Source organism: Apaloderma vittatum, unplaced genomic scaffold (genome assembly GCF_000703405.1).
Source record: "Apaloderma vittatum isolate BGI_N311 unplaced genomic scaffold, ASM70340v1 scaffold32020, whole genome shotgun sequence".
NCBI classification, from domain to species: domain Eukaryota; kingdom Metazoa; phylum Chordata; class Aves; order Trogoniformes; family Trogonidae; genus Apaloderma; species Apaloderma vittatum.
Genome location: NW_009695594.1, coordinates 1 through 14,308, shown reverse-complemented (window position 1 = coordinate 14,308; position 14,308 = coordinate 1). Strand labels below are relative to the sequence as shown.

General features: G+C 49.0%; 1 protein-coding gene across 1 annotated transcript in view; it reads right to left on the bottom strand.

Moving 5' to 3' along the window:
• Window positions 1–14,303, bottom strand: part of LOC104275780 (voltage-dependent T-type calcium channel subunit alpha-1H-like) — a gene marked incomplete at both ends in the record, with an annotated part of 38,693 nt that extends 24,390 nt beyond the window's left edge. Inside the window, one exon of the mRNA XM_009871831.1 lies at window positions 13,959–14,303. Within this exon, the coding sequence (XP_009870133.1) occupies window positions 13,959–14,303 (345 nt within the window). The remainder of the gene's footprint in view (window positions 1–13,958) is intronic.
• Between the last annotated feature and the right edge of the window lie 5 nt (window positions 14,304–14,308).

The window sequence follows — 14,308 nt, the reverse complement described above, 5'->3', positions numbered from 1 at the left end:
CCGGAGACCACGCCGCTGCGAACAGCCCCGGGTGCTCTAGCCTGCAGCCGAAGCAGGCAGATGGGAAGTTCAGAGCTGCTCTTGCCAGTGAATTATTGATACCTTCTTCTTAGCAATGAGTGTCAAGCTGAAGCAGCAATTAAAACCTTCCACAACGATCCAAAAGAAAAAAAGCAACGACAAAAAGTACAAAACCAGAGCCTGCATTTGCCAGCAGAGTGTGGCGAGGAAAGCTTCCAGGTCCTGATCCTTCAGGTATGTCTTCAGCGACAGCCTGTGAGCAACACTCCACCACCATTTCTGCTGGAGACACAGGAACGAGCCACTCCTGGGAGCTCATTGCCCCCTTTTTTAGCTTTCGTGCATGCGCAACACGGACGTGCAAGCTCAGAAATTTAAAAATAACAACTACAATCACCGTCATCCCTCTTGCTCCCTGAGATGACAGCAATTTGTTTCGCTAAGGAAAGAAAGGACAAAAAAAAGGTCAGAAAGGAGCTGCAAGACGGAGCTGCCCTTCAGCAGAGTCGCATCGCTGGGACATCGCACAAAGCGAAAGCTTGGGATTATCAAATGTGAGCATAAACCAGCAGCAGAGCTCAGCAACCCTCGTTCCTCCTCACATCAGCTGTTTGTGCTTTACAGACAGCTGCTGGATCTTCATCTGGCAGAATTCCTCGACTTTAGTGGAACCACCACTGAGTTTGGAGATGGCCTAGTGCTTCCACATTTTTACCTTCTTGACAAAAATACCCCCAACAAACCGATGAAATGAAATTAATCCACCACCGATATTCGGAGATGGCCAAGAAACAAGTTTCCCAGAAAATACTGTGCTGGCTTCGCAACGTGTTTCTCTTGCAGTTTTTACTTCTAGTATTGGGGGAAGAACACACAAACCTGGAAAACAGGACTTAAAAATGAGGAGGTGACTTTCCATTGCATTTTTATCATTCCTTTGGCATGAAATATGCCTCACCCCAAGCACGCCCTGAATTTGCAATATGCTTCTATTGTTATGGGAACAGAAAGAAAAAAAGTTCAGTCATTCTGATTTTATATAATGAAACAAAATCGCTGCTAAAATAATGAAATTCAATTATCTTAGCCCTAATAACAGCAGTACTAATTAAAATTATTGTAATTCGTTACCACTTGGAGGCTGCGGCGCCAAGCTGCAGAAGCAGCAGGACTGCTGAACACCTGAGAGACTCCCTCCCCAAGCTGGTGGATCAGATGAATTTGGTTTTGGAGGCTGTTAGGTTCAGCCTTGGTGTGTCAGGCAAGGGGGACTGTTAAGTTAACGCTAATTACACCGCTAACGGTGACAAATAATAACCCCTCTCAAATCATCAGCCTTGGCACTGTGAACACCAAAGCGACGCTGGAATTTCCAGGGGAGCCACAGGGCAGAGAGAAGCAAAGGTGGAAGAGGCAAGATTTATCATCTTGCAGCGATTTCTGTAAGGAATATGCCCAGATGGGCTGAAGGGCCAGGTAGCCCCTATCCTGATCCCACACTCTGCAAGGAACCACGTCGGGAGACACCCTCCAGGCGGAGGGGCTGAGCTCTGGACCGCTCTGCAGCCCCGTGGAACCGCACGGCTCCGCCAACCCACCGCCCACCTCGCACGTTCACCTGGGGAAAACCTGTCAGGCAGCACGGACAAAGAAACCAACAAAAAAAGGGGATTTCTTTTGCAACCTCCCTCCATGCCACATTCAAGTGTTCCTCCTGGCAGCTTCTCACGTCCCTGCCACAGCTCTGCTTAGCAGAAGTGATGCTTCTCTCACGGCAGGAGCGAGAATCCTTGGTTCTAACCAGAGCTCTGGGCTACACCGGCCACAGCGGGGGTCTGACCCAGCTCCCCACCCCAAGAACGGGGCAACCACCCCCTCCTGAAGAGGCAACTCCAAGAACAAACCAAACTGACCCATGGCCTCCAAACAGCTACATCGGTTCTCACATGAAACGGGAAACACAAGGTGGTTTGGTCTTTTTTTTAGAGATTGGGAGTGAGAGAAAATTTAGATGTGGTTGTCTCCATCGTAGTGGCTTTAATAAACCAGAAAAGCTAAAACAACCATGTGCAAACAGTGAGCCCTTGAGAAAGCAACTGAGCTCGCAGATGTTTCTGCCCTGATGGAAATCCTCCTCACGGGTTTCCAAAGCAGCTAGTCCACACTGAAAGCTGTCCAATTATTTTATTTCTTAGTCCCAAAATGTGTTCAGGGGTGGGAGACACAGTGGATCTCAAGCACTTATTTGCTGAACATCAGGACTTGCTCAAATGCTCTTGCTTGAGGAGGTGGCGAGGGTTTCCATGGCAATGAGCTATTGCCTTGGTGACTGTGGACCTGGGCTGGTGCTGCTAAACCACAGCGACCTTTGGACATCTGAGTGCAGCAAGGAGTTTCCTCCTTTGGTGTCTAATGATGGCTTCTTTATTTCTGAGTTCACCCCCATCTAAAAGTTGCCTTAGGTGGTTGTGCTAGAGACGGAGAAGCACAAATTACTACGGAAACATCCTCTGTTCACTCCTGCCTCTCTGCTACCCAATTCAGGATTAACTTTTCTATCAGTGAGGTGCAAACTAACCCTAGATCCAATCCTGGCTATTCCTGAGCAGTGCTGCGCCTCTGTCTATAAACTAGAAAATAAAGCACAGGGGGCGCAGGACTTCATTAGCCTAGACATCAAAAGTACATTAACCTATATGCATTTAAACCTTTTAAGAGAGGGCAAACTGAGGGGCAGTTGTGTTAACGAGATGAAGAAGTGAGCCTGCACATGAAAAAGCAGCTTTGCATATAAACAGGTATCCTCCAAGGCAAGAAATCTACCTAGATTTCTGTGGAAGAGTGAAAAACGTGCCTGTGTCTCCTTCCAAACAACATTCAGATGAAATTTGCGCTATCGTAAAAGCTTTACTGTGGACTCGTATAGCAGAAAATTGTCACATCTCTGCTTTGAGAACTTCTGCTGCTTTTCTTCCCAACTTTATCCTTGAAACACACACTCCTTCCAAGCGACTGGCAGCCTGAGACCTGATCAAACTGAACCACGAGTTCCTTTTTAAATTTGCACAAACCCTAGTGCACAAACACTCTGCAACCCTAAAGTGGTTTCTATGGAGATGCTAAAAAAAAGAATTTTAAAAAATGGAACTGCACCTCCCGGGTGCTGAATTTGGCACGGCAAAAACTTGGGAGAGCAGCAAACGCCCGGTGAGCGGGGTGTGAGGAGTGAACTAGAGACTTGGAGTACAACTGCTTACTCAGAGCCGCAGGTAATGGGGTGAAGTTGCTGTTTTGGCTGACAGGCTTTAACCAAACTGACACGCTGCACTGAGTATCACGCAGAGTTTAATTAACTGCAGGCAACGGGGTCTTAATACAGGAGAGGACAGCCTGCATGAGCCTCCGTACAGTGTGAACGTGACAGGGAGAGGGAGGGACGTGAGCGTTTGCAAGGCAGAAGCGATCCTCATGCATTAAGAGGTTTCTCCGAAGAGCAGGGGAGCTGCCTCTGGCTGCCTCTCAGAGCAGCTCTATCTCCTTCATCTGCAAAACTGGGCAGACGAGTCCAAATCTTGCAACTTCCTACACAGTCTATTTCAGAGTCGCAGAAACAAAAACAACACAAAACAGGAAGGATGCGATTACTAGAAATATGCCTGAACTCTCCCACAGCCCAGCCCCATCAATCTTGAGGGCTTCACCATGTGCACCATTAAGACGGAGCTTTCACATCCCATCCTGCCCGTGCAGCCCGGCTGGATCAGAGCTCTGGGCTGCACTGATGCCCAACTCCCTCAACGCTCGTGCTACGTCCCTGGTTTGGCTTCTTCGCCGCTTTTCCCAGACACTGAGTCAGACATGGAATCATAGAATAATTTCAGTTGGAAGAGACCTTTAAGATCATCGAGTCCAACCTTCACCTTAGCCCTATCAACACCACTAAAGCATGTCCCTTGGTGCTCTTAAACACCTCCAGGGATGGTGAAAGGGCCCATAGACACGGCTGAAACGTCCCGTCTTGTCTTGACACAACTACCTTGAGCCACACAGATACCAAATACGCTACATTGCCAAGTATATTGTGACACTTTTTAGACCAAGTTCTGTTCAAACAAAGCCCCAAAACTATTTTGTCCTGTTTAAGCCGATTTCCACTAAAATCAACAAGCTTCAAACTTCAGACCGTGCACACACAGGAGTAAGGAAGCACAGGGGAACGGTGCAAATATGTGGGGGGACCGAACACCACGGCGTGCCCTTGCTCTTTGGAGGAGAGGCAGAGCATCTCTTCCTTCAGCCACAGTAATCAGGACATCTGCGTTTAAGTGAACAGAAAATAAACGGTACGGAGCATCGTCTACCTCCTGGTGAGTGGCCACCCCTGGGATTTGAGCATATGGCTGCATCAAGTCTAGCTAGTGCCAGCCTGATTCTTAAACTATTAAACCATCCCCTCCGGCTCTGCATCCTGTACTTTCGGTGTATATTGTACAAGGGAAGAGAATTTGATTTGGGGTTTCGAGAATTTCCAACAAGGATATACAATTAGAAATGTATTTGCTTCAGATGATGATAAATAACCCTGGACTGGAGAACCTTAGAAAATAGCTGTTCTTCACTCCAGTGTGATGACACAAAGTCTTCTGCAGTGCTGTTTTACATGCTTTCCTGAGAGCCCAAACTTGTTAACCTTCATTTCACTGCATGTTTTCAGAGGAGTGACAGCTGCAGCCATAAATACAGCATTTAGTTTCATGCCACAGTTAAAAAATCAAATATGTATGAAACCTTCTGCTATTACACACCAGCTAGCGAGGGGGCGAAAATGAGTAGGAGGAAACCCATAACATTAAATCATGTCTGAAACACAAAAAGACTTCATATCAGAAACACTCACTGCACTCTTAGCTGCAGGGTCAGTGTCCATTGGTCTCAGCTTCTTTGTCCATCACTCAAAGGTTAAATTTAGTCTGAGGAACAAGGAGAATCGGTGCAGGAGAAAGGAAGAAGCAGAAGCATATCCTCAGCCATCAAACGCCCCACACTACAGCAAGGGAGTGACTCCTGCTACTTTTGGGATGTATCTGCATATGCTGGTTCTCTGACAGTGGGAAGGAAGGGATGTAAATACGAGAATTCCAGCCTGAACTTTACGAGATCCCCAGTGGCACCCTAAGGAGGGGAAATGGGTGAGGAATGGGAATGCTCTTTTGGATATCTTTGAAAAGTGTTTTGGTTGTCCTCAGAAGAAGTGGGGAGCCATCCGCCTCCACTCACCTCTTGCCTGAGGGGCTTGCGGAGGCATTCGCAGCTCCTGATAGTCCTCAGCACAAACTGGGATTTCTGGCATCTAATCTCCCTGCACGTTCACCGTCTGCGGTTCAGTCCCTTGTGTTCTGGCACACGTATCAGCTGATCCCTGGAGCGCTCCAACGTACCATATTAGTAGTTATGCTTTAAAGATGTTCAAGATGCTGATCTCTTATTCTGGCAGCTTCAAGAGACCTCAGCACAAGTGAGAGACCTTCTGCAATACGGCCCCCATAACACAGGCCGTTTGCAAGCAGATAATTGCCCGGCAACGCTGCTTTCAGACTCTCTGGCTGAAACTAATTTACTCAAATGACTTGAAACTGTTTGTACTCCCAGGCAGCAGTGACCTGGGACGAACAACGCTGACAGCGTCGACGTTTTGCCTCCGAATCCTTCATGAACCAAAGGAAAACTCTGATTCCCGCCCATATTGAACAGCTCCCCGTGGCTCCATTTATTTCCTCTTATTGATTGGATTTGGGACAGGCTGGAACTATAAAATTTCTGCCTAAACTGTGGATAGCTCTGGGAGCAAGGTGCAGCTGGGGAACACAGAGCTAGGGCTTTAGTCTCCTGGTCCCATTATCAAGCTCCAGGTATTGCTCCTAGGAGCAGCCAGCACCCTCTGGCTTCATAAACCACCTCAATCCAAACTAACTTTAAAGTACAGACAAGTCCATGTATAGTCATGCCGAGAGCCAGAGAACTCCAGGATCCGTCTGCAGCAAAGTCAATTCCCTTTGGAGTATATGAAATAAATAAACCACTTCTCTTTCTGCTGCTTTCTCCAGGGGAACTATAGTAAAATGACTTGAACTTGCCAGTGCATGGGACAAGGACAGGGAGAGAGGAGATATTCATTTGTAAAGGCATCAGGCAGGAGAGAAAAACTTCTGAGAAATGCTTTCACTGGGGGGAAGAAGCCAAGTGGGTCTTCCTGCCCCGTCTGCCTCGGTGGCAGACTCCCTGCTCTAGCAAGCTTTTCTGCTGATGCTACAAGGCCTGTGCACAGAGTGTTTTTCCCAAATTGGGAGTCAGGCTGTTTTTAAGGCTGTAAACCAGACAGAGCAAACAAAAATAGAGCTTTAAAAGAATGCATGCAGGCATGCCAAATCTCCCTCATTTTCGAGTAAGAGTCTCACTCCTTTCTGATGCAGCTTTCTTCCCCCACCTCTCAAAACCGTTTATAAAAAAGCATCCTGGTCTTGTAACAGAAGATTCAGAAGGAGGTTTCAAGGAGACATTTAAAGCTTCATTCATAATTTGGGAAAACCTCACTGTCCCAGCGGGAGAACCCTGGTTAAAACCTGAGGAAAATTCATGACTCAGGCTGACAGGAGCAGTAAACACACCTGTTTACGTCCTCACAGCGGTGGTTCTCCTCTGGTGTAAGGAGCTAGATTGCTACCCTGAGCATCTTCAATCCTCTGCCTGCCAATGCTGACAGCCAGCTCTGCCTCTCAGCTCCGAGGCAGCCAGAGAAGGGCAGTGAACAGGACACCTCAGCAATACCACTGAACATCCACACAGAGCTTTCAGATGGAGTTGCCATCATTCCGTAGGTACTGCCAAACACCAATCCCACCTTGCTCCCAGGTGTGGCATGACTGTCTTCTCTATATCCTCCTGACATTTTCACAGTTGAATCTATTTTTAAGCCTTTCTGTATTTTCCAGGTCTACAGAGAAAGCAATCATCCTCAGGGAGTGGTTGGAAATGCACAGAAGTACCAAACATGACTATTTCCTTTGCCTCCTAACAGTTGGGAAACATCAGTCTACGGACACCGTTAGTCCATGGCACAGCACCACCATGTACCACCCTCCCCATCCTCTTAACTCCACATCACCTTGCGTTAACACTCCTGTTGCATTTGGTTTGAATTTGAGCCGAAAACACAGTTTCACAGGGTCTACCTGCAACCTACACACTATGTGCAACAGAGAGAGCCTTGGCTAACGTGGTTTTTTTCCTGCAGTTGCAGCCTCCCTCAGAGCTCCTGAGACAATCCAAGTGACGTGTTCCTTCACGTTGCTCCAGTGTGCATTCCTCTCCAAGCCTTGCCAAGGGTGCCTAAGCCCGTTTCGCTGTCCCATCAGTTTGTTTGGCTGTCTCAGTCTTTTACATTTCCTCCTCTGCTGTTCCCTGCTAACCCTGCTCTTTCATGGAGGCAGCTGGAAGGATGGCAAGCTGCTGCCTTGTGTCGTACCGAAGCCACGTGGGCTGCTCTGAGGGACCCGACTGGGGCTCTGCGTGGTGCCTGCAGGCACCGCGATCTCTCTGGAGCCACTGATCACAGCTGCCACGAGCCAGACACTCGAGCTCTTCCTTGAACCTCTATCTTGTCATCGCTCAGGCAAGGGACTACCAGGTACGCCTGCTTTGGAGCATGAAGCGTGCTCACCCCAGGCCTGTTTACCTGATCAAAGCCAAGCTCCCTCTCACCAAACCCGCTCCCAGGTGAAAAGAATTCAGCTGCCAGCCAGCGGGAAGGCACAGCCTCGCTGCAACACCACACTCTTTGTTTGTGAAAGCCACCTTCTTCATTACAGGCCCCCCTCTCACTGTGGTTTCCCTTTGCAGAAAGCGAACACCCTGCTGTCCAGCTGTGTCAAGCCTCCCTGCCTGAGAGCACATTAGAGCCATTGTCAGCAGAACATTTGAAGCTGGCCGCCCGTGGCTGTGATTTACGCACATTTTTGTGATGAAATGCAGCTGGCAAGTGCACTCTGCTTTCATTCTTGGGGCTATATTACACTTGGTTTATTTTACCTGCCAGTTGAAATGCAAACAATCTGTCTGCGTTCTATATATAACCACCCGTCGCCATCCTGCGTGTTTATGAAGCACGGGGCTTTCACGGAGTCGGTCTCAGGAGGCTTGCAGGGCACCGCGACCGGCCACTCGCTGTGTGACCCAGATGGGAGAAACACATCTGGTAGGTCCCACACATTGAGGCTCCACGGCGTGGGGCTGTTACCGGGGCTGTATCCGAGACAGATCTCCAGTCTCCATGCAAGAGCTTATGCTGGGAAGCATGTTGCCATCACCTGCTTAAGAAGTCCGTCCTCCTGGCAGAGAGCAGACGTGATTTATTATGGCCAGTCTCTCACTGCAGAGAACAACTAATGGCGTAAGTGAAGGGAAGGAACCGAACCACTAGTGGTGGTAAAACGTGCCTCCAGCTCCACAGGGAATATCCTAATGTTATTCCCTAGGCTAATGAGCACATCTATAGGAACTAGATCAGACTGCAAACTCCCCTCGCCATGACTAGCTCTGTTGTTCCCCTGCCTCTCCGCTGGCTGCTCAGCGTGTCAGCACTCGAATGAGTTATTACACTCAGTTTCGGCACTGGAGAGGTGCTGTTCCTGTCTGGTAGGAGGCAGAGGAATGGAAGGATCTCCAGTATGCTTTCCCTTATATAGTAAAAAAAAATATACCAAGAACATACAATCCAACAGAAGGAAAACAGAGCAGTAGAGGAGTCAGTTAAATTGCAAAAGAGGGTAGGAGAGGCAGAAGGCTCCATGAACACGCCTCATGCCAGGTTCCCTGTGGAAGGATGTGATTTACACCCTTTGCCATGACAGTTGCTAAGGTCCAGCAGGCAGAGATCGAGCCCTGAGCCGGGGCACCTGGCTGCAAACATTTGCTCCCAGCTCATGCTATCTTGCCTCTGATCTTTAACTCCCTAACATGGGTATGACACCTTGCCGGGTGCAAATGCTCCACCTACGAGCTGCTGCTGGCTCTGAACAGAAGCCTCGGAGCCTGAATTGTGCAGAGGGGATCCCAAAACTGTTACCGAGTTAGTTAATGCCCTGACAGAGTCGCTGTCTGCAGAAAAGGGGGCCTGGATAAAGGCGGTCAGGAGAGCACTGAAGATCCGGTACGATTCTTGGGAACAAACTCTCTCTTCCCCAAGGTCACCAAAGCCAAGAGGTGGAGACAGAATTTGGGTTATCACGAGCTGTTTGTTGAATTTTCACATCCTGGGCTGGGCTGGGGGAATCTGTTTGCTTCAAGTCTGGCCAGTATCTAAGTCCTTAAAACCAAATCGTGTAAAAAGTTTGAAGAGTGAACAAGTTTTGCCGGCTGCAAGCGAGAGTCTCGGATCAGGATTTCATTGACTCACGACCCAGAAGGAATTTAAGCAATTTGCTTCAAACACTGCTGGAAGATTCTCTTCTACTTTCTGAGGTTTCCAGTCCAAACCAATTTTTTAAGCCAGAACTGACAAATGCTAAAATATGACGTCACTAGACAAGCTACTTGCTACGTTAAATGACACAAAATTACTTTTGCTCCAGAATAATAAAATGTGCAACTCCAAAACCAATACTTCTCTTACACTGATAAGCAATGGGTCACTGTGTGCCCATCAAGGTCAGCTCCAGCCTATCCCAAAGGCAGCTGCTCTGAACGAAACATGCCATGGATGAGGGATCAGAAAAGCAATTAAAAGCTCTTTGAACAGCAATAGCTTGGAACAAATACTAATTTGTACTTCTCTTGTGAGAAGTGAATGCAAAATAGCATTTCTAGTGCCATTTGATGTAAATTGAGCCTTTTATGTGGAATCATTACAAGTATCAACAGCTACTTCTGCAAATTCCTCTGGGAAGCCAAGTGGGGGTCTCTCCTCACAACTTAAATCAGAGGTCGTCGTGGATGAAATGGAGCTCACCCTTCCGCAGAGATAATACCAACATCTCTCTTAGACAGGACTGTCCTTCCACTGGACAATCGGGGAGCTGGGAACCAAGGCAGACTAAAGGAGCAGCAATTATGCCTTCAGACCAGTCGGCAAACCACACACAGGAGCTGACTCTGGGACAAAAAGGTATCAGCTTTCAGTGGCAGAGAACAACTTGGCAACACAGCTCCTGGAACAGGGCCTGCCTGCGCCAGGCATCTCTCCCCACTGCCCCAAAGGCACGGCAGAGGTCACGTTTCCAGAGCACACTGCTCCTGCTGGGCTGCTGCAGTGCCGTGGCACGTTCTCATGATCCTCTGGAGAGTTGTCAGCTGCAGTGAATGTGTAGTAAAATCATCCAATGTATTGAAATCACCTGGAAGATTAATGCAAGGATCACCTCCTCCTCCTTTATACTTGGCTTTCCCCATCTGTGGGAGCGCTTGTTCGTGTTGGGAGAGAGGCAAATAAATAAATAAACAAAGTACAAAGGGAGGAAAAATAATAAATAAAAGAAACTCCAAACCAGCCAATTAACCTTTGAAATACAAGTTGTGCTTCTGCTACCTAACAGCATCCTGTAACCTCCTAATTACCAGCCGTTGAGACAGAGCTGGCTGTTAACCCTGTGGGTACCCCATGTGGGGAATCTGACTGCTGCTGAAGGCTGGAGCCCCAAAGAAACTCCCTCCCCATCACCAGCTGCCTCCTGCTACCCAGACCTCCTGCCACACACTGGCTGTGCTGCCACGAAACATTTAGTCTGACCCTGAAAGGAGCAGGATTGCTCCGGGATAGCTCCATGCAAAGCAGTTCTAGCATCTCATCATTCCTACGAAGCAGCTAGCTGCTACAGTGGCCGTGCCCTGAGCCACACGACAGGATCCTTGCCTAAAAGGGTATTACATGGGCTATGTGCATTAAATAGGGTGGTGCGATGCCTGCTGCGTTAGCCAAGAGCAGCCGGGGTAACTGTGTGAGCAGACTGCAAGCTTCAAATTCCCCTAAAAACATCTATGAAAGCCTTGAGGGGATTTGGATGGGGATAGGTCTCTCTCCGTTGTCTGGAGAGACCATGGCAGTATAGACACAGATGAGACACAGCCCACCTTCCCTTCTTGCCCAAGGGCGCTGCCGAAGCCACACGCACGTCCTCTTGCCCTGTGGCTGTGCTAAGGGCCAGCAGCAAAGCCCACCCAGCCTGGCACCTTGCAATCTCGATTTCCTCACCCAGAAGATGGCAACAATAATGCTCGATTGCCTCAAGAGGGCTCCGTGCGACTTCTCTGCAGAGCGCTGCCGTGTCCCGGGATGAAAGGCGAGACAACACCAAGGATTAGGGCTGCTCTACCTTCCACAGACGTTGATCAATACCCTCCACCCCTCCCACACACACAGAGATGAAATAAAACGTGCGTGTGCCCATCTCTTTGCAAAGCCTTTACAAAGTCTGAGAAGCTGGAACTGATGACTACGAAGTCCGAGAAGCTGAAAGCTTCTCGGGCTTCGTAGTCATCAGTGGAAGCAGCCATTATTTTATTTTTTTTTTTATAAGGGGGAAAGCAGAGGAGAGCCACACAGTAGCTATATCCTTGTAGGCAGCTCCTAAATCCTGGTGACTCGGGGAACGTCCTCCAGATTTGCCCTTGGGAGGATAGAGGAGGAGATGATGGCAACACCGGTGCCAGGGGAAGGCTCACACCTTCTCACCTTGTAATACCTGCGCTGAGCAGAGGTGACTGGGCAGCGTTTGTCATTTAGTAAATAGAAAGGTCCGATTAAATACTTTTCCTGGCAAGGATCATGGCACACGCAAAATGAGACATTCTGACCTCCCCTCTGTCTCGACACCACCCTGTGGGGTTTTAACAGCTTCGCTCAGGCATCTCCTCATCTTCACACAAAGCCGGCTTCCCCACCCCGAGTCTTGCAGCTGACTCTCACGCGAGGAGAGCTGCAGATTCTGAAATCATCTTGCCTTGCTCACAGAAGCCCCAGTCTTCCACACCAAACAACCTGGGAGCCTAGAGCCATTTTCTGTCGCTATGGCATAGTGTCTCCGCCTCTGGCGATGCCCTGGAGGTCGCTCTGTTGACAGGAGAGTGCCTGGGCCAGGTGTTTGGAAGCTGGGCTCCGACAGCTTGTTATCCCCGCTGCGTACCAGAGACATTTTGCAGTCAGGCACGTGGAGGAACTTTTACAGGTTTCACTTCAAAATTCCTCCCTTTTTATTGGGCCCATGCTGGGCAGAGCCTGAGAGCGAAGTTGGCGGGGGTCTGATGCTCCGTAGCCAAAAGCTTCAGAATCTTTATTGCCGTTGGCTTTGAGATGGTTTAAAGCAAATCTTTTACAAGGTAAAATCCAACATAAACCTGCTGGCTGCAGTTTTCCTTTGTTAGCAGCAAGGATGTAATTATCACGATTTACCTTTATACAAGTGAGTGTAGACAGATTCCATGTGATCCCTGGGATTTCTCACGGCAGCCTGCCTAAGGTTTTCCCCCAGCACCCATCACGGCAATATCCAAGGACTGACAAAGCTGTATCTGCCTGACAAAAGAGTATCCATGCAGAAATGCAGCTGCTGTGAGGAATGAATGGTCTACTCACAGGCTACTGACAAGGTGTATTTCCTGATTTTAAAACTTGCTGTGGAACAACTAATCTGGCAGAAAGCTGACAGCGACAGCTATTTCTTTGTTGGGTTTGGACGCTCTCTGCTGTAAGTGTGAACCAACTTACTGTTTCATGGCTGGAGTTCACATCTTTTAGCTACGTACTTGCTTTTCCGAAAGAAAATACGTCGCAGATAGCATAGAATATGAGGGTTTAAAACACACACGTGGAGAGAAAATAAGGTAGCAGCACTCTAGAGAATTGTTCGCCACGGTCCCAAGCAGGACTTAATCCTGGGAAATGGAGGAGAAGAACGGAGAAGAAAATGCTCGTTTTGTCCTGCCTACTCCTGTCTGCCTTTCCTCCTCACTCCTGAGCAGATAGACCAAGGCAGAGAGGAGGAACAGTTTTACAAATAACCTTTACCTGATCCTGGTCCTGCAGTAGACTGAACCTTTGACTATCCACCTCACAGGAGATCAGTGTGAGGCTCTGCCGGCCTCACCAGGATGCATTTTCAGCACCAGATACAGAGGCAACATGAGAAAATAGAGAGAATTTCTTGAGAAAACAGTTGAAAGTAACAATTTCTTTTGAGAAAGAAAAGCCCAGAGAAGCACAGCTTTCCCCAGTGACCAACTGGGGCTGCTCACCTCCCTCTCCCACCACACAGCCCCTCGAGCTCCCGTCAGCCAACAACAAGGGCAAGCTGTCCCCAGCTGCCACCATTGCCTTCTGCCACCACCATGGTTCAGACTAATCCTGAGAACAGCATGACTTCTCCTTCTTCCCTCCAAAAACTTAAAAGAAAGACCTACTTCCAACCTATGAGATCAAATTAAAGGTTTTGGAGCCTTCAGGGAGAATTTAACTTCTTTTTTTTGTTGTTTTCTTCGTTGCTTTTAGTATTGCCTGACAGTTTAAGTCTTTCTTTAAAGGTCCAGGATCAAAGAAGGAACTTCTGCGTGGGTTATTCGCACTGCAAGGTCCACTGGACACCACCACCATCAGATCAAAGGGGTATTTCCCCCAGAACCATTCACGTTCATATGAATAACTCAGAGCAAACAACTGAAGAGCAGCCAGGCTCTGAGCCACCATCCTAACGCACACATTTAAACTCTCCACAGCGCTGACCAGCCACCTCCCAGGATTTTTGCACCCAGAAGGACGCACGTCAGCGGGACCAGGACCTCGACCCCGCTGGTGTTTCCAACTTGCGTGAAAACCGCTTCCACAGAGCGAGCCCATGACACCGGCACCTGAAACCCCAGACCCTCGGGGCTCCTCAGGCCAGTCCCGCGCTCACCTGCTCATGGTACTCGATGCCCATGCTCAGCGTGTTGATGAGAATGGCGATCATAATGCCCCGGTTGAAGTACTTGCTCTCCACGATCCTCTTCAGCTTGCTGCCGAAAGCCTTCCACAGGCGGGTCACCTTGTTCCTCTCCTTGGGTTTTTTCTTCTTCCTCCTCCTCCTGCCCCTCTGCTGCTGGAGCTGGTCCCTGCGGTCACCGTGCCGCAGGTCCTGGGTGAACTCGTACACGCCGTTGCTGTCGGAGTCGCAGCTGTCGGACTCGCTGAAGGCGAACTCGGGATCCTCCAGCAGGCTGGCGCAGAAGGGGCAGTCCTGCAGCTCGCAGGTCAGCGTGCCGCCCG